The sequence below is a fragment of the Heloderma suspectum genome, chromosome 11 (genome assembly GCF_057233095.1).
Source record: "Heloderma suspectum isolate Gila_16-S chromosome 11, 16-S_ref, whole genome shotgun sequence".
Classification (NCBI taxonomy): domain Eukaryota; kingdom Metazoa; phylum Chordata; class Lepidosauria; order Squamata; family Helodermatidae; genus Heloderma; species Heloderma suspectum.
In genome coordinates, this window is record NC_139468.1 from 12,483,592 (window position 1) to 12,506,076 (window position 22,485).

The 22,485-nt window shown below is 47.4% G+C and overlaps 1 protein-coding gene across 1 annotated transcript in view; it reads left to right on the forward strand.

The window, feature by feature from the left end:
* The first annotated feature begins 786 nt into the window (after positions 1-786).
* The window catches only part of CCDC33 (coiled-coil domain containing 33), a 286,225-nt gene continuing 264,526 nt past the window's right edge, over positions 787-22,485 (forward strand). The window contains exons 1-3 of the mRNA XM_084816877.1: positions 787-1,096; positions 2,350-2,825; positions 5,659-5,868. Of these exons, the coding sequence (XP_084673003.1) occupies positions 787-1,096; positions 2,350-2,825; positions 5,659-5,868 (996 nt within the window). The remainder of the gene's footprint in view (positions 1,097-2,349; positions 2,826-5,658; positions 5,869-22,485) is intronic.

Genomic DNA, 22,485 nt, shown 5'->3' on the forward strand with positions numbered 1-22,485 from the left:
TATTTATTTATTGCTTTTCTATTGGGGGGGCATATTTCTGAATTGTTTTTACCATGCATGCCACCTTGAGAGGGTTCTCCCTTTAAAGGTGGCCTAAAAGTCATGTTAAATAAAATAAACAAATAATCAGCGTCTTTGCCAAACAAACCCCTTGCTTTCTGGGCATGGCTGGCATTGTTTGCTGGAGGACAAGCAACACTATGCATGAGTTGCCAAGGCTGCTTGCAAACAAACGGGACAGCAAAGCCCTGCCTTCCTTCCACACCTCTCCATCTTCCTTCCATGTCGTCTGTGAAGTGGGGGAAAGTAAGTGTGCTTCTTTCAGTGGCTCCTGCTGCAGAGCGCCCATCATTGTGGTAGAGGAAAGAACAGCTTCTGGTATAACCTTGCGCTTTCCCCCCAGGTTCCTCCCCACTGAGGCTTGGCTGCTTCGTTTTGTTTTCCCTCCCCACCTGAGAAAGCCCAGTAGGCAACATAGAGCACGCAGAGACATGAGAGGGAAATCAGGCATTTTGGAAGCTGTCCTGGGGTCCGTCTTGAGCAGTAGAAGAGCTCTGTTTGAGAAGTCCCTGTTTGCGGAGTCGTAGCAGCCTTTGCTGATGGCATCTGTTCCAGCTGAGGTAACTGCGACTCTTCCATGGTAATGCAATCGGCGTTGTCCATGCAAGGGCTCCTTGGGACACGGCGGCAGCACGACTAAGCGCTATGCATCAAAACAGTCGCTAATAGCTGGTGGGTTTCCCGTTGCTGTGGCGACGTTCCTTCTGCTACGCCATTCCATCAGCCATGTCCAGCCAGGCGGGGGAGCCCCGCGTCCCCATGACCTTGCAGAAGTCGCGGCTGAGGGCCGAGGAGAAGGTGCTGGACTTGGACTTCGAGCTGGTGAGCGTGCAGTTTAACGAGACGGGGAGGTACGCTCTGAGGCTCACTGCAGAGAACCCACTGCTGGAGGGGTCTGGTGCTGGGGTGCAGCTGCGAGTGAATGAGGGAGATCCCCTTCCCACCAGCATGGCCACGACTGACATTGTCGAGCAAAGCAACCTGAGCGAAGCCTATGCCTTTGAGAAAAGGCGGTTCCTCTTCACGCTGCCCAAAGGTAAGAAAGAGGGCTGGGAATGGAGAGCAGGCAGGCCATGTGGACACGTTCAAGGTCCTCTTGTTATCAGAAGAGAAGAAGAGCAGATTTAAATCATGGGAGAAATTTCAAGCTCAGCTATCAGTCAAATCCTAACATGACAGTTGCTTGTCCTGAGCTACGTTACAAAGATAGGCCTTGGTTTACCTTTATGTTTAATCACTTTAATGACATCACTACCCATCTGCCCAGGATTTAAGGGATGGGGGAGCCGAGAGATTGAATTGTGAGTCCAGAAGAAATGAGGTCCATTTTATAATTGTATTATTCTTTTTTCCCTAGCCCTATTCAGGTGTTTTAATGGTGATTGCCCTATTCAGTTGCTTGCCCTATTCAGGTGTTCTAATCCCCCAAGTCCAGGGTGTTGAACCTCTTTCAGCCCAAGGGGCAAATTCCATTTCAGAGAAGCTCTTGGGGGCTGCATTCCAGTGGGGGGTGGGCCAAAAGAAAAAGGGGCTGGGCCAAAATACCAGCATATTTTTAGCTTAAAGCTCTTACTGTTAGTAACTGAGCCTTAGGAGAGGCAACCGTTTCCCACAACCAAATACTGTTCAGTAGTTTCCTGCCTTCTGCATGTCCCCTACCGTATTCTAAAAGGTTGAAATGTTTCTCCTCAGGCTAATTTATGGGCAGTAAGAGCTTTAGGCTAAAATATGCTGGTATTTCGGGGACTTTTTGCCTCCCCCCCCCCATTGGCATGTGGACCTTGAGAACTTCTCTGAAATTCACTTTGGCCCTCAGGTTGAAATAAGTCTGGCACCCCTACTCTAGAGAAAAGGGGGTGTAAGAGGTGTTTGATGCTGTAGCTGGGCTTCCCAATAACTGATCATTAAAAAGTCATATATTATTTGTCCTCAATAGGACAGCCAGATCTTTCACCAAAGGGGTCTTGCTCTAGGGCAGAGAACCTGTGGTCCTTATGAAGTTATTGGACTCCTCCAACTCCCATCTTCCTCAGCCAGCATAGCCAATGGCCAGGAATGATGGGAATTGTAGTCCAGCAACTTTTGGAGAGACACAGGTTCCCCACTACTAGGGAAGTCTATGCCAGTGAATTTCACTGGAAGAGCTGCAAAGGGCATAAAGCTCTTTTACTCGAGTCAGACTTGGTAGAAATCAGAAGTGAGGTTTTGGGTGAGGCAGAGGCGCTTCTGCCTGGTATCACAGAGTTCTATTCTAACAGCTGCTTACAACGTGTGTGTGTTTTAATTTAGGTTTCTGCAAAAATGACAAAAATCATGATGCCCGGCTGCGCATCGAAGCCTTGCGCCTCCGTAGTTCCTCGCTGAAGACTGGTGTCAAGGCAGGAGAGGCTTTCTTTGCCATTTACCCCCGCACCAACCAGCCCCGCATGAACCTCTTCGCTAGCAGAGACGAGGACCTGTACCGCTACAGCGATATCATGGTGCTGCTACGGGCAGGCGCAGATAAACTGGCAATGCATTGTGGGAGGCTGGCCTACACAGTGTCGTTCCATGAGCACCGGCCAATTGCCAAGAGGGAGACACCAATAACTCCTCATCACCTTTCGCCTATGCCACCCACCAAACCGGGGGAGTTGCATGCGGCCGCTCGAACCAGCTCCCTGGCTCCTTTCCATCCCCTGGGTATCCCGCATCAGATGTATCCAGTCTCTACACCAGAGGCATCCCTTCAGTTTTTACTGCCCACAGAGACCCAGGCTACTGCGGTAAGAAAGGTCAAGGTGGTCAATGTGTGTCTGGATTGTACCACTGCAGTCTGGAGGATCACATGATGCTATTTATTTATTTGATTTATGAGCCACCCATCTGGCAGGCTACCCGGCCACTCTAGGTGGTGTACAATACATATAACATGAAATATAACAAATTTACATAATCAACTGAGCAAAACAACATTACTCTAAAAAAAAACCCTAACCCACCCCAAATGCCCACCTGAACAGCCAGTTTTTCAAAACCCGGTGGAAGCTCATCAAAGAGGGGGCATGGCGGAGGTCACTAGGGAGGGAATTCCGGTGGAAGCTCATCAAAGAGGGGGCATGGCAGAGGTCACTAGGGAGGGCCACCACAGAAAAGGCCCTCTCCCTAGTCCTCACCAGCCTAGCTGTCCTGGAAGATGGGACAGATGGAAGGCCTTCTGAGGCCAATCTTGTTGAGCGGCATCCCTGGTGTTGCTGGAGGTGCTCCTTAAGATAGGCTGGGCCAGAACCATATAGGGTTTTAAAGGTCAATACCAACACCTTGAATTGGGCCCAGAAAACAACTGGTAAGCAGTGCAACTCCTTCAGCACTGGAGTGATGTGGTCTCACCAACGGCTGCCTTAAATCAGGCAGGCCGCTGCGTTCTGCACCACCTGCAACTTCCAAACTGTCTTCAAGGGTAACCCCACGTAGAGCGCATTACAGTAGCCTAGGCGAGACGAGACCAGGGCATCTCTTGAGGGGAGCAGACGGTTAGGGAAGTCGGGGCGCAGCCACCATGTCAGATGGAGTTGGTACAGCACCACCTGGCTCACGGCCAACACCTGAGCCTCCATGGACAGCTGGGAGTCCAACATGACCCCCAGGCTGCGGACCCGGTCCTTCAGGAGCAATACTCCTCTATACCAAAATCAATGAATGAAATTAAAAGGAACATCCCTGCACATAGAAAACTGGCTAGCCTTCTCCCTGACATGCTAGATTTCTGTGTGGAGGGAAGCGTTTGATAAGAGGAAGTGTTTCCATCACGTGATCTTCCACCAGCGCTGGCTGCAGGGTTTGGAGGGCCCTTGGGCAAGACACTCTCCATAGGCCCCCTCCCTCTGTGAGTCGACCTTCTCACCACCATGGTCACCAGACTGCTCTTGCCCCTCATCCTCTTTCTCATAATGGCCACCACTCACTGGCTCTTTCTCTGCCTGTCAAGCAAGCGAGCTAGCAGGCAGGGGCATCTCCTGTTCCTCCTTCTCGCCAACTCCGTTGTCTGGGCCAGAGCGAGAGGCAGGTGAAGAAACAGGTTGCAGTGGTGAAGAGGAGGAGCAAGTCCAGGGAGCTCTTGTCAGTGGGCCCCTGCTGGGGGGTGGGCCCTTGGTACGTGCCCCACCATGCCTACATTTTTGATGCTGGCCTTATCTTCCACCTGCAGTCTGGAGTGGCACAGTGTGATTATGGCTTTGCTACCTAATTGAGAACTAGGCCTTAGGCCAGGGGTGGGGAAGCTGGGGCCTTCCTGATGCCATTGGACTCAAACACCCTTCAGCCCCAGCCAGCATGGCCAATGATCAGGGCAGATGGGAGTTGTAGTCCAACAACATCTGGAGGGCCACAGATTCCCCATCCTTGCCTTAAGCAGTTGGATGGGGGAAGAGGTATGTGCTCATGTGTGCAGTTGTGTGCGTGTATAGCAGCCTTCCCCAACCTGGTGCCTTCCAGATGTGTTGGACTACATGTCCCAGAATCCTCCAGCATTGCTGGTCTGGGGATTCTGGTCATTGTAGTCCAACAGATCAAGAGGACCTAAGGCTGGTGTATAAGAAGGGGAGTATATGTACCTTTTCAAAGTGCAGAATGATAGCTTTGTACTGATAGCTTTTAAAAATGTCCACATACCTATGATTTGATGTGGAAGGAAAGAGGCACAGTTGGGCTTCTGGCCTTCTGGTAATTTTCTGTGGGAGCCCAGCTTGAAATCCTGTGCTTGATGCTCCTCCTTCTCCAGGCAATGGAAAGTTCAGGTTAGCATTTAGCAGCTGACTTTTCTTTGGATAAGAGAGACCTGGAGGTCCTGATATCTGTATAGCCTATTTAAAACAAAGCACGTTGAACAGGCATTTTGGAGACACAGAAGCAAGCACACATGTAGGCAGAGCTGGTCTCAAAGTCCACTCAGCCCAATACCCTGCCTAAATTAGCTCTTCATTAGGGATGGGAGAATCAGTGATGCTTGAGCTCACCAGACTCTCTGAGGTCCACCTTGTAGGTTGGACCACCTTTCTCCCATTTTTGATTGCAATCTATTTTTCTTTTCATTTCAGTGGGAAAATCTGCACATCGGAACGCAGTTTTTGGAAGTGTGCACCCAAATGCACAGTTTCCCCTCATAGATTAAAGCATGAAAACATGTATTGCTTTTTTGGAAAAATGTGCATTTTTAAAGCACACATTTCTCATAAGTGCACACTTGGTGAATTCAATAGCAAGCTTGGGAATGTGCAAGCTTTTCCCCAAAACTGTGCTCCCTTTTGTGCTCAGGGTTGTGAATGGGACAAATTCGGGTTAAAAATGAAACAAAATGAAATCCTTGTACATCCCTACTTCGTCAGATCCAGAGTGTTATTTTCCTGGATGCTCTTCCTGGATGCAGCTCTTCCTGGATGCAGCCTTCCAGGCAAAACTGGCTTGAGCCCTCTCCAGGGGAAGGGTCTGTGATGTGCATTTCAGGAGCTTGCAACAGCTGAGTCCCTTTTCAACAACCAGGCGATAACAAAAAGTAAAGGAGTGGTCACTTCACCTAACAAAAATGCCTGGTAAAAGCTGCTCTCTGTCTCTTCTTAGCAGTTGCCGTCTAAATCCCCTGAGCCTCGCCCAGAGGCCTCTCCAGAGGTCACGAAAGATCTATCAGATGAAGGGCTGTTTTCATCTCTGTCATCATTGTCATCCTCATCGCCAGTATGGCTGAGGCGATTGCCCAGTGATGCCAGCCTCCACCTCCCTTCCCCAGGATACAGCCCAAAGCTGGACTTCGAGGACACATTTTCAGGTGTGCTGGTAAGTCAACGGTCTATGCTGGCTATCGGTCTATGCTGGCCTTCCCCAAACTGGTGCCCTGTGGACTACAAGTCCCAGCATTCCTGACCATTGGCCATGCTGGCTCGGGCTGATGGGAGTTGAAGTCCAAAATGTCTGGAGGGCACCAGGTTGGGGAAGGTGGGTCTATGCAATGGACAAGACCTACACTGCCCCCGCCTGTAATCTGTCTGATATCTGGAACCCTGCTCCAGGTGCTATCGCCAAATGAAGTTCATTATCGGGCATCTACTGGGAGCAGGGCCTCCTTGGTAGTGGCACTGAGCATGTAGATTTCCCTCCCTAGAGGAGCTCATCAGGCCTCAACATTGCGTTTTTAGGTGCCAGGCTGGCTCTTCCAGAAGACCTCGGGCTCCTGCGGCCTAGGATTTAGACTGTCAATGTAACTGCGCTTTTATACTTTTATAGCGTTGCAGTTAATGCTTTTATAGGGTAGCAGTTTGCTACCCTATGCTGCTGCTGCGGGATTCAATTTTTATCTTATCATTATCCTTTTTTGTTTTTGATTTGCAACGACGTATTTTGTAATTATTGGTTGTGTCTTGTTGCTTTTATGCTGTAGGCTCTTTTGGGTTTATGATAAAGAAAGGTGGGATACAATAACAGCAACAACGTAAGACCACGATGTGGCTTGGTCAGTGGTACAAGACTACAGATCTGACCATGGTCATCCATGCTTCCATACAAGGTTTCCATTGTGCAATTGCCCTGCCTCTTTCATAGAATTTTACAGGGAGTCCATATGATGTCATTTTCAATTTGTAGCCCTCCCGTGTTTCCCCACCATGTCTTCCATCTGTTTCTCATACCAGAAGAAAAAAAAAATCCAGTGAGGCGGAAAAGATGAAACAGTGGCACAATGCTTTTGGATTGGTATTGGTAGGAGCCCTTAGTCTGGAAGCACCCTCAATTAATTTTAAACATGCTCACCTTTTAACTTTTGCAATTAGAGTTTGGAGGGATTACATTTGAAAATGTCAGGCTTGTTGATGAATTGCAAATCAGTGCTGCTGTGCAAGTTTTCTGCCTGATATGGTGAATGTGCTCTCTCTGTGGTTTTGTCTGAAGTGACTTCTGATGGAGACTTGGGGGTGGCGTTGACAAAACAATGCTAATGTTTCTTCAGTGGCTGCAGATGGTCCTGTGAATGGGCAGTTGAGTGCAGGGCTGGAGCCTCAACACATAGCAGAGCCTGTCTGTCTGTCTGTCTGTCTGTCTGTCTGTCTGTCTGTCTGTCTGTCTGTCTGTCTGATTTTTATCCTGCTTCTCAGCCAGAAAGGCTGCTGGAATGGCTTGCGTGCAATTAAACAAGTCAGTTCCTGCCCACAGGCTTATAACTGGGGGAAAAAAAATACACGGCACACAAGGAAAAAAGGATGGGGAGGGAAGAGGGGGAAAGTAACCTTCTGGCAGAGCTGGTGGAATGGCCCCACTTCCCCTCTCATCCCCCTCTGTACAGCCTGTTCAGAATATGACATCATCATATCATTGTCCTCCTGTGTTTTCCCTGGGTTCCTTCCATCTTTTTTCAGGCTGCTGAGAATTGGATGTTTTGGTGGGAAAGAATGGAGAACAGGAGCACAATTTTCATAGGCTCATAGGCTTCCATCCTTTTAAAGAGGTGTGGTTTTGATCTGTGCAGAGACGCATTGGACAGGTGTCCACACCTATACCTGGGCACACCTCCACTGTTACTTATGTGGCTAAGACAGTTAGTGCCATAGCCACATGCTTTTAAACTGATCTTTTAATCTGCACATTTTAGGGGCCTATTTTTTTTTTAATATGAATGCAATTGTGCTTAAATGCCAAAGGATTTTAGCGCAATTAAAAAATGAAGCCGATGTGATTTGCACTTCATCTTCCCAACCTTCTAGGGACGTCTCTGAAAGGAGATCTGTATTTCTCCTCCAGGAAAAGAATACACACTTCCCCCAGAGGGGAAAAGCAACATGGAAGCTTGAATCACGTGTAATTTTTCACTTGCTGCTTCTTTGGAAAAACCAGAGTGGTTCTCGGAATGGGACGCCCAATTCAAAAAGTGAACGATAGGGAGTATCTCAGAGAAAGCATTGAGCATCCTTTTGGGGGAGGGATTTGGGAACAGGTTAGATCCAGCCCCTTGGAGGCATTTAATAAGAAAGATCTGTGTAATGTGTTGGAGCAGGGTGGAGCATTTTCCCTCCTTTGTTTCTCCAATATATGGGCATTCCGCTGGCTGCAGACACCGATGATTACCAAGGCCCTGATTAAGTTTGCCTAGCAAGCGTCGAAGAGATGCAAAGGAAACGGTGATCGATATCAATCAGCCGTGAGCTGTAGTTATTGTAAGGCTGACTTAAAGCGTCAGGCAGAGCAGCGGGTGAAAGATGGGAGAGACATTAGCGAGTGCTATTTATAACCTTGGATCTCAGATTAAAGTGGCAATAAAGCTGTGCCATGTTAACTTTGCATGTCCCATTTTAGGAGAGACTGCTTGCTTAGTGTCTCTGAATGGGGTGTCTGGGGGTGGGGAAGGGAGTGCTGCTTTCAGAATGACCCCACGTATGGCATGGATGGGAAACCTCTTTCAGCTTGAGGGTGGAATTTAAGTTTGGGGAATCACTTGTGGGCTGCATTCCAGTGGTAGGTGGGACTGAAGGCAAAGGAGGTGGAGCCCAAGGCAAAATTTAACACCCCCCCTGCCATATTTTAACTTAAAGTTTTTTCTTTCTTTTTTTGCCAGTAACCAAATTTTAGGAGAACCATTTCAACCTATTAGAATGTTGGGCAAAAACTGCACAAAAGCCAGGAAACCACCCCAAATGATTGGTGGTTGGAGCTAGAAGGTGTCCTGGGCTGTGGGAAGCATGGAGGTTAACTTGTGAGCAGGCATAATATGTGAGGTTATAGGATGTGATTACTGCTGCTTACATGCTGCAGAAGTTACGCCCAGGTGCCTTCTAGTGCACTCCAGGGCTGGCCCTTCCAGGAACCAGAGCGAGGCAGTCACCTCGGGCTGCAGCTTTTAGGTGTCACAAAAGGGCCCCTATTAGTTAATTAATTACATTTCTATTCTGCCCAATAGCTGAAGCTCTCTGAGCAGTTCACAAAAATTAAAACCACAAGTACAGCATAAAAACAATAGAAAATATAAGAGCATTAAAACTACAGTATAAAAGTGCAACCAGAATAAAACCTAGGAGCAATGAAGATTTAAAGCATACTAACAAATTTAAGACGGCAGAGCTAAAAGACTAGAACGCTAAAATTCCTGGGAAAATAAAAAGGTCTTCACCTGGCACCAGAAAGAGCACAACGTAGGCACCAGGAGAACTTCTCTAGGGAGCTCATTCCACAACCTGGGTGCCACAGCAGAAAAGGCCCTCTTCCTGGTAGGGATAAACGAAAGTCACTTACCTTTTAACGAAATTGATTCGCGATGGGGGGGAAGCGCTCCGTCCCTCCCCCCCCGAATCCTGGTCGGCCGGGTCTGCAAATGGCGGCAGCCGTAGCCGCTGCCGCTGCCGTTTGCGTCCCTGCAGTCAGCCGTGATAGGCTACGTAAATGTTTACATAGCCTATCACGGCTGATTTAAAAGAAAAAACAAAATGTGCATATGCAAATGGCGGCGCCCATGGGCGCCGCCATTTGCGTTCCTTATTTTGACACGTCTTAGTCTATGTAAACATTTACGTAGACTACGGCAAAAATAAGGGGAACGCAAATAGCGTAGCGTCTACGCTATTTGCGTTCCCCTTATTTTCGCCGTAGTCTATGAAAATGTTTACGTAGACTAAGACGTGCCAAAATAAGGAACGCAAATGGCGGCGCCCATGGGCGCCGCCATTTGCGTACACACGTTTGTTTGTTTGTTTTTTACTCAGCCGTGATAGGCTACGTAAACATTTACGTAGCCTATCATGGTGTTTTTTAAAATTTAGCCGTGATAGGCTACGTAAATCTTTACGTAGCCTATCACGTTTTTGTTTTGTATTTTTAAAATTGGAAATGGCAGTGGTGGCAGCCGGTCGGAAGACCGGCCGCTGCCGCCGCCGCACTGCCGCCGGAGCTGCCGCCGCCACCAGGAAGATTCGCCGAAGGTAAGTCCCGTCCCGGGGTGGGGGGCGGGGGGGTGGCAGACCGTTTCGCCACCGATTTCGGGGAGCCGAATGCGCTGGCATTCAGCCTCCCCAAGATTCGTGGCGAAATTCTCTGACATCCCTACTTCCTGGTAGCCACCCGTCTCACTTCCTTTGGCAGGAGTTCCCAGAGAAGGGCCTCTGGAGGTGATCTTAGGGTCTGGGCAGGTATATATTATTAGTGACTTACTTTATTATTGTATTTCTACTGCTGGGGATGGGTAGAGGTGCTTATGGGATTTTCTGCCTTGTGTACCCGAAGAACCTGGCTGGCTCCAGGTTTGGGTGCCATAAATGTCTTGGACTAGCCCTGGTGGACTCCTACATCTACTCAAAAAGCCACATTGAGTTCAGTGGGACTTATTCCCAGGCAAATGCACACAGGATTGCAGCCTTAACTTACAGTTTCCATGCTTTTGGGCACAGGAATGAATTTGTAAGGGTGCGGAATGGAAGAAGAAAAAAAGCTGTCATTTTTAATTTTCATTTTGCGTTTCCATTCATTTCACAAGCCCCGTATTCTTTTACCTGTAACTTTGTTTCCCCGCCCTTCCCATTCAAATGGCATGACATTTGCACTGCTTTCCCTCGGGGTATCATATTTAGGGATGGATGCTTTCTCCCGCATTTGCATTTTTAAAATCTCCAGCTCTTTCCATTCCGCTTATGAAGAAATGTATGCAAATGTTGTTAAGTTCTTATCAAAAAGTATACTGAAAAATGAAATTCTCAACCATTTGCACTGACCAAATTCAGTATTATTCCCAGCATGGCTAAGACCAGGTTGTACTTGCCTGCCAAATAGCAATTAAAGATGAGGAGCCTGTTAGAAAGAAGGGGTGGCAACTAGTGCTGTGTTGAAAATTCCTCACGCATTTTTCCCCGACCATCCTCATTCCATTGGATAGAAAAGTAATTGCTTTCAAAAAGAAATTCAAAGGAGAAGAAACTTTTGGAGAAATTCTCATGGACTAGGTTTGGAGTTCTTGCACTTACCTTATTTATGACTTGGCCAAGGAATGTGCTGTCCTCCATTGCACAATAATCTCTCTGGCAGCTTGCAGCCTCCCTGGCTTCCCACAATTAATTTTATATGGTGGCTGCCTTCCCTCTCTTCCCCCACAATGCCTTGGAATGACATTGTGGAGGATGTAAAACGGGTGCCAGGGTGCCAACACAGTTGCGGCTGTTGCCTCTTGCAGGGGCAGCGCAACCCCCCCCCAAAAAAAACCCTTCGGAAAGGAGAAATAAGTTGGGCTACAACCCCTGCCAACAGCATGCCCTATCCATGAGAAAAAGCTGGAGAATTTCTCCTCCCGCTGGAGAGGTTTGGTGAGATTGTTCCCCCACCGCTGAATTTCTCTGCTCACAAACAGGGTGAGAGTCCATTTGTGTACAGCTCTGGTGGTAGGGGTGTACGAACCCACCACTGCCTGGTGCCACCCAGTGCCCCCCTGCTGCCCTCCCCAGACCTGTGCTCAAGGTCTCAGGAGCTCAGTGAGTTGCTTGCACTCACCCTGGGCCCATCCGGCGAGCACCAGCCATTTTGCCACCTTTTTTTTTAATGAAAAAAGGGAGCTTAAAAATGTGTACATTTAAAAATGCGCAGTTTCTTTTAGCTCCCCTATTTCATAAAAAAAAACCAAGTCAGCAAAATGGCTGGTGCTTGCTGGATGGGGCCTGGGTGAGTGTGGGGAGCGGCCAGGAAGGTGCCTGCAATGGGGCCCTGACTCTTCTTCCTCCTGCCTGGTCGGCTGTCAAGGACAGTGGACTAGGCAGCCAAGTCCAAGCTGTTCCTGGCCGCTTACCGAGCTCCAAGGCACTCATTGGCCAGACCCATCAGTGCCTTGGAGTTTGGCGAGCGGGGGCCACAGGGGCCAGGCCTGGGGGATTTTGCCGGCCTCCTGGACTAAGTCAGGCACTTGCAACATCCCTATCTAGTGGCAACCCTAGTCTGGCACTTAGCATGGCTGAATACGCAGGGATTCAAAGTCAGACGTTTAAGAACTAAGCATTCACAGCTTTGGGCCTGGATGGACAAATCTGCTACTTTTGGTTTCTCCCACATCCATTTTTTTTTTAAAAAAAATCTCACATTCTTTTTGTCCTGAATATGGAGAGTGTTGTGAATTTTGGCAAATGCTTATCAGAACCAAACTGAAACAAAATTCTCACCCATCCCTACTCTGTTCTGAGTTCCTTCCTTTGTGCAACAGTGCTAACAAAGCTGTCGGGATGGTTCATCCGAGCTGGAGTGGAATGGATCTGTTTTCACCTTGATTTTTGCTATGGGAAGATCTCACTTGCCCCACAGCTTATGGTCTTGGATGGGTTGAATTCTACATTCTGTGGAGAAGGCCAGTAAGCAACGAGATGTCATTGTCTGCCTATGAGGTGTAATGGGTGGTGGTGGTGGTGATATGTACGTATGACATTTCTATACCGCCCAATACCTGAAGCTCTCTGGGTGGTTCACAACAATTAAAGCCATAAAATACAACATAAGATGCACTATAAAAGTTTAAAACTATAAAAGTTTAAAGTTAAAAAAGGATCAAATAGAAGTAAAAGCCAAAATAAAACCTAGCAGCAATACAAAGATTTAAAATACAGTAATAGATTTAAAACAGAAATTGAAAGACTAAAATGCCTGGAAAAATAAGGTCTTCACCTGGTGCCAAAAAGAGTACAACGTAAGTACCAGGTGAGCTCTGTGGGAAGCTTATTCCATGACTGAGGTGCCACAGCAGAAAAGGCCCTCTTCTTAGTAGCCACCCATCCCACTTCCTTTGGCAGTGCCTCCTGGAGAAGGGCCGCTGAAGCTGAACTTAGGGTCTGGGCAGTTGTATATGGGAGGAGACAATCCTTCACGTAACCTGGCCCCAAGAGGTTTAAGGCTTTAAATGTTAATACTAGCACTTTGAATCGAGCCTGGACATAGACTGGCAGCCAGTGGTGGTAGAACAGGACTGAAGATGGGAGTGATCTATGAAGAATTCATGGGTACTGCTGCACAAGCAATTGACTGATTCCTGTTTCCTAAGCAATGCAGTGGAGGTCAAATGTGGGGGTGAGCAAGTCAGTTGATCAGGGCGATACTGCTAGCCTGTTTTACCTCCTTGTGAGGTAAGGAATCATGGAGCATCTGCTCTGGTTCCAGTTAGCAGGGAATATACCAGCTTTTTCCATCTTGGCACCCTCTAGCTGTGTGGGAGTACTACTCCCATGATCTCCAGCTGTCCTACTTCAGGGCACCACAATCTCTCCCAGCATCTTCCATTTCACCTGCCTGCTCCCTTGAGCTCAAATAGATAGCTTAGCTGGAGCACTTCTCTTGTAATGCAACACTTCTGTTTGTATGTATGGGCCTTTATCTTGATGTCTTTTAGCTGGGAATATGGCTGTGCTTGCACAAAGAGACAGGCGTTTACAGCCACACATGTAGAAGGGAGGAATTAGAGGTGGATTACCAAGACACCGCCCACCTGCCCCAGGACAGCTAGACGCTGCTAGCTTCTCCATCAGTCCATCTACATAATGTATTCCCAGGCACGAGCAGAGAGGCTCAGCCAACCACATGGATGCCACTTACACATTTCATTCTGAGACAAAAGCTGCAGTGGCCTCGGTGTGGGCCTTTGAGATTGCTCCAGTATTAAGATGCGCGAATATAAACTCTACCACGATGAGACAGATTCATCTTGTGCTCAACTTCCATGTGCAGCCCTGGCTGGGGCTAGCCTAAATCAAAGAACAAGATGGTAGTAAGGCTGGCTGGATGCACATGATCTCATCTGATCCTGGAAACTAAGCAGGGTCAGCCCTGGTTAGTACTTGGATGGGAGACCGCCTGGGAATCCGGCTTCCTGCCTTGAGCAAGGGGTTGGACTCAGTGGTCTTGTAGGCCCCTTCCAACCCTATGATTCTATGGCACACACCCCTCTCCACGTTCAGTGGCCAATGGGATTGGCAGTTCAATCTTACTTTTACACTGGCCATGGATTAGGGATGTCAGAGAATTTGGCATGGATTTTAAATGGGATTGAATTCTGACAAATCCGGTCTGCGGAATCCTCCAACCAGAGCAACCTGGTTGACCCAGACCGGAGCTCACACAGACCCTTTTTTTTTTTGTCCGTGAAACAGCAGATTTTACGAAAATAATTCCCAAAAGAAATCCGTAAATCGGAAATGGAGGAAGAAGAACGTGAACGGCTTTACCCTTTTTACGAGGCATTTTCCCTGTGACCCGAGGCTTTCTTTCACTGGGGCGGAGTCTTGAACTCCACGGAAATCCTCCATCTTTTCTGTTTATTGTCTGTGGAGGTGAGGCCAGGTGAAGTGAGGTGAGGTCAGGTCAGGTGACAGGAAGTTACGTGGGGAATCCCCACGAAGGGCTTTACCCTTTTTCACAAAAATAAATATGCATTTTCCCTATGACCCGAGGCTTATGGAAACCGACGGTGGGCACGTGGAAAGGATTTTTTTGCTGGTATTTATGGAATTATTTACGTAAGTTTGGGGAGCCAAAAAAAATGGGGGAATCCGGGGCATGTGGACAGCGGAACGGGGCGGCCCTCAGCTCTGCAGAATTCTTGTGGAGCGGTTCTGCTCCACATGGATTCCTGGGGGGAGGAACAGATCACCTCCCCCCCCCGCAGAGTCCCCACCGGAACGGACGGTGGGGAATCCGTACATCCCTACCATGGATAGGGATGTTGCAGGAGTCAGGGGGGGGGGGAGTCTGGTGGACTCCCTCCCTGCTTGGTCTCCTGGTCCCCAGTCAGCCGCCAAACTTACTGGATCCCATTTGCTGAGCTGCCACACAGTCCACAAGCACCCAGTGGCCACCCGTTCCCTCCGTGAGCTGCCATTTTGCAAAAAAGAAATGCCAGTTTGTGTTTTCTGTAAGTGTAATGTTGTCTAAATAGTGGCCATAAGGGGGCCATTGATGCAACATTACAGGCGTAAATGGTCCATTTATGCCTATAATGTTGTATCAATGGCTCCCTTATGGCCACTATTTACACAACATTAAATTTACGGGAAAATATAAACTGCCATTTCCCCCCAAAATGGTGGCTTGCTGAGGGAATGGGTGGCTGCCAGGCACTTGCAGGGTGCCTGCAGATTGCACAGCAGCTTGTCCAGGGAGCTGAATGGGGGCGGCCACATGGCAGGGGCTCAGCGAACACCCAGCAGCATGGACCGAGGTGAATCCGTCGATTCCTAGCCATGGGACAGTTTCTTCCACCATACCTAAGGATAGTAGGCTAGCTTAGGGATCACAGAGGGGAGGCATAGAAGGAATGGCCAAGGGGGCTGTTGCCCTGCCCCCACCCCCATGCCCCAGCATCTGCTGCCTCACACTGCCTAAGGGTAGGGCTGGTCCAGCCTACTGTGCATTGGAGAACAACTGGGAGAGAGAGAGGGAGGGAGGCTGGGTTACCCAGTATCCTTTTGGCATGCCCTGCTGGAGGAATCCTCTTCAGAAGAAGAGCTGGAACTCCTGGAGACAGACCGCATCAAACGGCAGCCAATGCCAGGAGACCAGCAGGTGGACCAGGAGGAGCCTGGGTCCTCAGGGGAAATGGCCAAAGGTCCATCCCTGCAAAAGGAGAGGAGCTTCACCTCTGAGATGGAGGCTGAGCAACCACCTAGCCCCCAAGAGCATCTCAAGAGGCAGGCCAGAACGAACACTGTAAGAAGAAGTGCCTGGTTGGAGAGGAAGTCTCCTCTTGAGCAAAGGACTCTTCATGAGCAGGGACCTCCTCGTGAGGAGGATTTCTTCCAGAAGCCTCTGATGTCCTGCAGCTGAGCCCTGGGTGGGGCTTTGTAAGTGGTGGCTCACAAGCCACAGTTCCCAGTAGGGAGGGCTGCTAGAACAAGGTCTTTACACCAGATCTGGTCCTTGATTTCTTTGCCTCTGACTACCTAGCCCTCCCTCGGCCAGACCTCCTGTGAGCAGACCATGAATTGTCTAGTGAATTTCCATTTGGACTCATCCCTGCCTGACACAGTCTTCTTTGCTTGAACCTTGCTGGCCTAGATCTAGGGTTGCTCTGTGACTTTGCATTTGTACCCATCCTTGTTTGGTGCTGTGCTCTTGGTGTGAACCCTGCTTGCTTGACCCGAGACTGCCTCCGAGTAAAGGCCTCCTCCAGCCTTGGCACACACCCCATCCTCTCTGGCAACAGGACACCATTATTATTACAATAGGATTGTACAAATCTGTACAAATATTTTATGCAGCCATGTTGGCGTGATGCCGGGAGAGCCTGTCCAGAGTGCTGTAACTTTGAACTGGAGGACTGGGTTTTCATCTCAGCTCATCATTCAACTCGCTGCCCAACCTGCCTTTGTCTCTTTCTCAGCCTTGATTTCTTGTTTGCAAAATGCGGGGCGGGGGGGATGACCAGTCAAGGGAATTTCTCTGGATTTCCTCATTTCCAAAGTGGAATGGATATTTTCTGAGTTCTCCAGTGTTGTTCCATAGTTCTTATTTCTGAATTTTTCACAGAGCATGGTGGATGCAGTTTGAAGCAGCGTTCAGTTCATTCAAATCTCCAATGTGCATGTGTGTGCATGAATAAGACAGGATGCATCGAAGCAGCAATCTGGATGCAATTGGATGCATCAGTGCGCATTGAGAAGATTCTTGATGTGTGGGGTTTTACTGATGTGGAGGAGCATATGTGCACATGAGTCAAATGCAACAAAAAGGATCTTGAAGCAGTCACATATAACAGTTCTGGAGTTCCTCTGTCCTAGGGACCAGGTGCAACCCCCATTCTTAATTTCATCTGCCCTGGGTATTTACCCAATTTACATCTTCCGGACCCAAATGCAGACCTGAATGCAATGTGTGGTCAGAAATCTGTACATGTCCAAGCTTGCAATGCATTCTGCAAAACAAAAATGCATTGAACAACTTGCAGACATTTAAAAAAATGTGCAAAGAAAAATGCACACATTTCCAAAAGGTGCAGAAACATGCTTTGGTCAATGGGGGCATGCATCCAAAAATAAGTACGTTTAAAATGCTGACATTAATTTGCACATTATGAAAAGATGTGCATGAATCTTTGTACAGATTTAAAATAATAATAATAATGACGATGACGATGATGATTGCAAGCTCGTGCAGAAATGGGATGGAACAAGCTTGACCTAAAAAACCTGTGCCATCTGTCTCTAGCCTGCTGTGTCACCTGCCCCTACATCCGTCCCCGTGAGGCAAGGTGATCATCGCAGCTCTCAAACAACAATGCTGAGGCACCTGTAAAAATGATTCTGTTCTATGAGGACATATTGGGCACTGGAAAAAGCCCAGTTCTATGGCTTGGCTAAGTTATGTCAATAAACTGATTTTGCCATTATTTATGTAATTTTGTATGTTCATGCTGTGTTTCTTATGGGGAAGGGCAAGAGCTATGCAAGGCACTAAGCCCCCTTTTCTCTCTCCCCACCCCCCATGCACGGAAGAAATCCTGCTCCTGATTATGAGCTGACCTTGGTTCAGGCCTCACCCATACAAACTACGACAACAAGGGCTAGAAACTTGGTTGTTTTTTATGTGAAAACAGATTCTCATAATACTAAGCATCTACAACACTGATATTAACTACATCCTGGACAAATGACACATAGTGACGAATGCCAGTGTTTTAGATCTTGGAGGAGGACTTTTCTGAATGCCTCAGCAGCAAAGCCCAAAAGACTTGGCCCTATTTTCGCCAAAAGGCTACCATCTTCATTTAGGGATGTCGGAGAAATCCACAGCAGATTGAAATGAGCTCAGATTTCTATGAATCCCACTTGCAGATTCCACATCAAACTGGCTTTTTCTGAGTCACACAGATTTGCAGATTGTTTTTTTTCACTTGGGGGGGGATTTGCACTAATTTGCATTAGCACTAATTCACATTAAGTAATGCGCATTTGTGCAAGTGTGCATTAGCGCTAATATACACTTGCGTTAATGCAAATTGGCACAAACAATGACATTCTGGTTAAAAAATTTGATTCCATCAATGAGCGGATGGCAGAACAAAAAGTGCCTGACAATCCACAAAACACAGATTTAACAAAATCCGTACATTCCTAGCCTTTATATATTTAGCAAAAATCTGGATTCTGGTTGTGTGATACCAAACGCTCATGTAATCAGGAACCCGGCCAGCTTTGAAGAACAGCGGAAAAAATTAGAGGAGGGAGAAATGGTGGCACTCCAGGATTACATTTCTTGTTGTATTCTTCAGCTTTCCTTTCCTGTATGTCCTTAACAACGAATGCAGCGTATAAAACATGGCTAATTCTGTGCATGTATAATTCAAGGCTAATATTACCCATCCTTTTCTGTTTGGTCTTCTTAGCCTCTGATTCAGTTTTTGAGTGTGGATTTCTCTCTAGATATTTTCTTTAAGCAATGGATGTATTTCTCAGAAACCCCCTCCCCAGTTGAGTATCTTTGGGCTACATTAAACAATGTTATAATGTATAAGCCTCTGAGTAAGGTATTGCTGTGTTTTTAAACTGGCACATGATGGGGCTTCTTACTAATGTGTGTTAATGAGCGAATTCATTAGTCCTCCCCCGTAATTAAAGGTTTAGAATGGCGGGTTGCAAACTGAATGCCATTGACTTGAGCAGTATCAGGATTTCCGACAATATCAATAGTTTTCTCCGTGTGTGCTGCTCAACAGCTTCCCAAGATGTGCAATTGTAGGAAAATAAACACTTCTGCATTCTTTGCACTTATGGTGTGCACATATTCCCCCCACAAGAATGTTCTTGTCTGGGAGAAATGTCATGTGTGAAATACATATGGATCCACTGTTCCTATTTTCTGGTCTCTGGGTTGGATGCAGACTTAGTTATATTTAGAGGAGATCTATTGAAATCAAACAGTATACTGCAAGTCTGGATCCAACCCTATCTCCCTATTTTGTCTCTATATTTTTGCCTTTTGCAGACGTCTTATTGAAATGACGGTGTGAATTGCTAAAACGAGCTGCTTCTGGATTTAGTCCCCTCTGGAATACTGGATTCTGGAATGGGTGCTCTCCAAGCATCCTCGCAAGTGCAAATTTACCAACCGATTGCGCAATTCCATGAAATAAAAATAAAAGATTTTAGTTACTGGGAGGGGAAAATTCCTTTTCATTAAAAGAAAATTATTAGGTGTGTTTTTGTCTAGAAAATGCCAGAAGCTTGAATTTTTTAAAATCTAAATGATAAAATCTAAATGAATGGTAATGCTTTTTAACAGGGCCTGGGATTTTTATTGTCGACTGTAAAATTGTTTTTAGATTTTCATATGTTAATGGCTTTATATTATGCTATTGTATTTTTAGGCTTTTAATCTTCACAAACCACCCAGAGAGCTTTGGCTATTGGGTGGCATAGAAATGTAATTTATGAAATGAAAAATGAAAAGCAGAGGTGGGGAACTGGTGGCCTTCCAGATAGGTATTGGAGTCCAAGTCCCATCATCTTTGACTATTGGCTATGCTGCCTGGGGCTGATGGGAAGTAGAGTCTAAAAACATCTGGAAGGCCACAGATTCCACACCTCTGCTGAGAAGAGCGAGCGAGAATCCCCACTCTGTTGGCTTGAAAAATTCCCAAAATGGGAGCTTTTCTTCATGAGGCTGTTAATCTGCTGTATCCACTTTTGGTTTCGTTGCAGAACTGAGATCTGAGCAATACACAATGAGCATTTCCTTTCCTGCTTTTCTGTGATATAACTTCTAGGTAGCACTGTGGTATACTAAAATAGTGCAAATACACAAGTGAAAACAGCACTTTTTTTTGCGTTTGCATTTAAATGCTGCATTTTTCCTGCTCTTAAAAAAAAAAAATCACGAAAAGTGCTCGTTAGACACAGACATGAAACTGGAGGGTCACAACATTGTGTAAAGAACCTGCAAATGATCATGAGTAATTTGTAGGGATGTCAGAGAATTTCGCCATGAATCTTGGGAAGGCCGAATGCCAGCGCATTCCGCCCCCCGAAATCGGTGGTGAAACGGTCTGCCCTCTGCCCCCCCCGGGACGGGACTTACCTTGGGCGAATCTTCCTGGCGGCGGTGGCTCTGGTGGCAGTTCGGCGGCCGGTCTTCCGACCGGCTGCCACCGCTGCCATTTCCAGTAAAAAAACAAGAAAACCCCAAAAAACGTGATAGGCTACATAAAGATTTACGTAGCCTATCACGGCTAGATTTTTAAAAAATACTGTGATAGGCTACGTAAATCTTTACATAGCCTATCACGGCTGAGGAAAAAAAACACAAAAAAACCATGCGTACGCAAATGACGGCGCCCATGGGTGCCGCTATTTGCGTTCCTTATTTTGGCACGTCTTAGTCTACATAAACATTTACGTAGACTACAGCGAAAATAAGGGGAACGCAAATAGCGTAGACGCTACGCTATTTGCGGTCCCCTTATTTTCGCCGTAGTCTACGTAAAAGTTTACGTAGACTAGACGTGCCAAAATTAGGAGTGCAAATGGCGGCGCCCATGGGCGCCGCCATTTGTATACGCGTGGGTTTTTTGTGTTTTTTTCCTCAGCCATGATAGGCTACGTAAACATTTACGTAGCCTATCATGGCTGACTGCGGGGACGCAAACGGCGGCGGCTACGGCCACCGCCATTTGCAAACCCGGCTGGTCAGGATTCGGGGGGGAGGGATGGAGCACCTCCCCCCCCCGGCCAGAATTTCGGGGGGGGAGGGACGGGGCGCCTCCCCCCCAGCCAGAATTTCAGGGGGGGGAGGGACGGGACACCTCCCCCCCACCTCGAATCACATTTCGTCAAAAGGTGAGTGACTTTCGTAGATCCCTAGTCATTTGATGAGTGCATGATAAATGCCTCATATGGAAAAGCCCTGTATCTCTGGAAGAACAATGGATTCTAACCTTTTGGGTTCAGTTCCAGTAAATCTATCTGGCATAGCAGAACCTCAACGTCGAGCAGAGGCAGCAGGTTCTGTAAGCACCCGATTCCACACCTGCAAGTCAGATTTAATACCATTGACATTAAAATGGCTGCATAAAACTAAAATGTCCACCCACCCAACTTGGTTTGTTCAGCGAATTGAAGGCTGGCATTGGACAGAAGGTACTTCTTATTTTAAAATGGCTGGCTTCTGTTTTCTATCCTGTACCAAAATAGCTCAAGGGTGCTTTTTCTATGGAGTATGAAAATGCCCTAAATCAAATGTTTCAGTCTGGCTTGTTTGTAGGCACAGCTGCATGTCTGGGTAACCAACCTCTACAGTCCATACTGTTATGCCATTCCTTATATCACAATAGCCTTAATGCTGGAAGATGATGTATAGAGTAAGATCCACAGTATGAACTGAAGGGTGGTTGGGTTTAATAGTCAGTAGCAGTTAGGGTTGTGCAGGTTTTGTTAAGGATGCAATCTTATGGGGATAAGCAGCCACCTTGGAGGCGACCGCCTATCCAATGCAGGGCAGGAGAAGCACAGAGGGGATCATCCCCTCCGTGCTTCAGCTGCCCTGCATTTGCGGCTAGGCAGCCAATTTTGGCTGTCTAGCCACGGGAAGGCAGAGTGTGGGAGGAAGCTGCTGGATGACACTTAGGATGTGTTATACCGGCATTTCTGCCTTCCCTGCCCTGGAATGCCCCGATTTGCCCGCTCCGTGCTCCTCTTATATTATTTTTATTTTAATATTATTTTCTGATCCTGGTTATTAGTATTTCTAGGCATGTTCTTTTTGTATTCTGCTTTGGGTGTATTTTGAGAGGGAGAGCACCTGCTTTGTAGACAGAAAGTTCCCTAGTTCAGTGCCTGGCATCTCCAGTCAAAAGGATCAGGTAGACACCAATGGACCTTTTCCTTCCTGAGACCCTGCCAGTCATAGAATCATAGCAATCAAAGGGACCTCACAGGTAATCTAGTCCAGCCCTCTGTCAATGCAGGAAATACACTGCAACTGCAACTTGATAGATGGACACCTAGTTTCTGCTTAATCCTATGCATGTTCAGGCAGAAAAAAGGCCTACAGCTCCCAGCATGGCCCAGCCTTAAATACCTTTGATGAAGAAGAGTCCACTGCCTTCTGAAGCCATCTGTTTCATTGTCCAGCAGTGTCAGGAGCGCCCTTGCTGCCTTCTGAAATCCTCAAGTAGCTAGAATCAACACGCAGATGATAGGGCTCTTTTCCAAGGCTTTATTTCCATTCAACCTAATGATGCTTAGAGATGCTAATTGCATGAGCCTAATGAGGGAAACTTAAGAGAGCTGCCTATCCGGGGTTTCTAGCCTTAGGGAAGCAGTTGGTCTCCGTTTGGAGGGAAAAGGCAGGAAGCCTCTGAACTTAAGGGCTAGGAGGTGAAAGTCCACCCCTTTCCCATGGGGCATTGGGGCGCAGCTGTTGACGTCGCGCCAAGCAGGCTAAGCACCTCCTCTTGGCGCCCTCCATCTC